This window comes from Tachysurus fulvidraco, chromosome 13 (genome assembly GCF_022655615.1).
Source record: "Tachysurus fulvidraco isolate hzauxx_2018 chromosome 13, HZAU_PFXX_2.0, whole genome shotgun sequence".
In the NCBI taxonomy this organism is placed as follows: Eukaryota; Metazoa; Chordata; class Actinopteri; order Siluriformes; family Bagridae; genus Tachysurus; species Tachysurus fulvidraco.
This window is the reverse complement of record NC_062530.1, coordinates 522,815-525,314: the sequence shown is the minus strand read 5'-3', so window position 1 is coordinate 525,314 and position 2,500 is coordinate 522,815. Positions and strand designations below refer to the sequence as shown.

Below are 2,500 nucleotides of genomic sequence, written 5' to 3'. Positions count from 1 at the left end.
GTGTCAGTGTGTTAAAGTATCAGTGTGTTAAAGTATCAGTGTGTTAATGCGTCAGTGTGTTAAAGTATGAGTGTGTTATTGCGTCAGTGTGTTAAAGTATCAGTGTGTTATTGCGTCAGTGTGTTAAAGTATCAGTGTGTTATTGCGTCAGTGTGTTAAAGTATCAGTGTGTTATTGCGTCAGTGTGTTAAAGTATCAGTGTGTTATTGCGTCAGTGTGTTAAAGTATCAGTGTGTTAAAGCATCAGTGTGTTAAAGTATGAGTGTGTTATTGCGTCAATGTGTTAAAGTATCAGTGTGTTAAAGTGTCAGTGTGTAATGCGTCAGTGTGTTAAAGTATCAGTGTGTTAAAGCATCAGTGTGTTAAAGTATCAGTGTGTTATTGCGTCAATGTGTTAAAGTATCAGTGTGTTAATGCGTCAGTGTGTTAAAGTATCAGTGTGTTAAAGTATGAGTGTGTTATTGCGTCAGTGTGTTAAAGTATCAGTGTGTTAAAGTATCAGTGTGTTATTGCGTCAGTGTGTTAAAGTATCAGTGTGTTATTGCGTCAGTGTGTTAAAGTATCAGTGTGTTAATGCGTCAGTGTGTTAAAGTATCAGTGTGTTATTGCGTCAGTGTGTTAAAGTATCAGTGTGTTATTGCGTCAGTGTGTTAAAGTATCAGTGTGTTATTGCGTCAGTGTGTTAAAGTATCAGTGTGTTATTGCGTCAGTGTGTTAAAGTATCAGTGTGTTATTGCGTCAGTGTGTTAAAGTATCAGTGTGTTATTGCGTCAGTGTGTTAAAGTATCAGTGTGTTAATGCGTCAGTGTGTTAAAGTATCAGTGTGTTAAAGTATCAGTGTGTTAAAGCATGGGTGTATTAAAGTATCAGTGTGTTATTGCGTCAGTGTGTTAAAGTATCAGTGTGTTATTGCGTCAGTGTGTTAAAGTATCAGTGTGTTAATGCGTCAGTGTGTTAAAGTATCAGTGTGTTAATGCGTCAGTGTGTTAAAGTATCAGTGTGTTAAAGTATCAGTGTGTTAATGCGTCAGTGTGTTAAAGTATCAGTGTGTTAATGCGTCAGTGTGTTAAAGTATCAGTGTGTTAATGCGTCAGTGTGTTAAAGTATCAGTGTGTTAAAGTATCAGTGTGTTAATGCGTCAGTGTGTTAAAGTATCAGTGTGTTAAAGTATCAGTGTGTTAATGCGTCAGTGTGTTAAAGTATCAGTGTGTTAATGCGTCAGTGTGTTAAAGTATCAGTGTGTTAATGCGTCAGTGTGTTAAAGTATCAGTGTGTTAAAGTATCAGTGTGTTAATGCGTCAGTGTGTTAAAGTATCAGTGTGTTAATGCGTCAGTGTGTTAAAGTATCAGTGTGTTAATGCGTCAGTGTGTTAAAGTATCAGTGTGTTAATGCGTCAGTGTGTTAAAGTATCAGTGTGTTAAAGTATCAGTGTGTTAATGCGTCAGTGTGTTAAAGTATCAGTGTGTTAAAGTATCAGTGTGTTAATGCGTCAGTGTGTTAAAGTATCAGTGTGTTAATGCGTCAGTGTGTTAAAGTATCAGTGTGTTAAAGTATCAGTGTGTTAAAGTATCAGTGTGTTAATGCGTCAGTGTGTTAAAGTTTCAGTGTGTTAAATTATAAGTGTGTTAATTCGTCAGTGTGTTAAAGTATCTGTGTGTTATAGTATCAGTGTGTTAAAGAGTCAGTGTGTTAAAGTATCAGTGTGTTAATGCGTCAGTGTGTTAAAGTATCAGTGTGTTAAAGTATCAGTGTGTTAATGCGTCAGTGTGTTAAAGTATCAGTGTGTTAATGCGTCAGTGTGTTAAAGTATCAGTGTGTTAATGCGTCAGTGTGTTAAAGTATCAGTGTGTTAATGCGTCAGTGTGTTAAAGTATCAGTGTGTTAAAGTATCAGTGTGTTAAAGTATCAGTATGTTAATGCGTCATTGTGTTAAAGTATCAGTGTGTTAAAGTATCAGTGTGTTAATGCGTCAGTGTGTTAAAGTATCAGTGTGTTAAAGTATCAGTGTGTTAATGTGTCAGTGTGTTAAAGTATCAGTGTGTTAAAGCATCAGTGTGTTAAAGTTTCAGTGTGTTAATGTGTCAGTGTGTTAAAGTATCAGTGTGTTAAAGTATCAGTGTGTTAATGTGTCAGTGTGTTAAAGTATCAGTGTGTTAAAGTATCAGTGTGTTAAAGTTTCAGTGTGTTAATGCGTCAGTGTGTTAAAGTATCAGTGTGTTAAAGTATCAGTGTGTTAATGTGTCAGTGTGTTTGTGTGTGCAGGGATCTACATATTATCATCCAGAGGGAGAATGCTGTGGACACTGCCGTAAGAACGGTTGTGTTGAAAAGGATGCCAAACGTGGAGAAAGACTGAGACAGGTGTGTGTGTGTGTGTGTGTGTGTGTGTGTGTGTGTGTGTGTGTGTGTGTGTGTGTGTGTGTGTGTGTGTGTGTGTGTGTGTGTGTGTGTGTGTGTTCCTGTGTTGAGTTCTGAGTAGAACAAAAACAAACTTTGTTG

At 36.9% G+C, this 2,500-nt stretch overlaps 1 protein-coding gene across 1 annotated transcript in view; it reads left to right on the top strand.

Annotated features, from left to right (window-relative positions):
- The window catches only part of vwf (von Willebrand factor), a 37,159-nt gene that overhangs the window by 29,472 nt on the left and 5,187 nt on the right, over positions 1 to 2,500 (top strand). Inside the window, exon 44 of the mRNA XM_047822520.1 lies at positions 2,264 to 2,362. Within this exon, the coding sequence (XP_047678476.1) occupies positions 2,264 to 2,362 (99 nt within the window). The remainder of the gene's footprint in view (positions 1 to 2,263; positions 2,363 to 2,500) is intronic.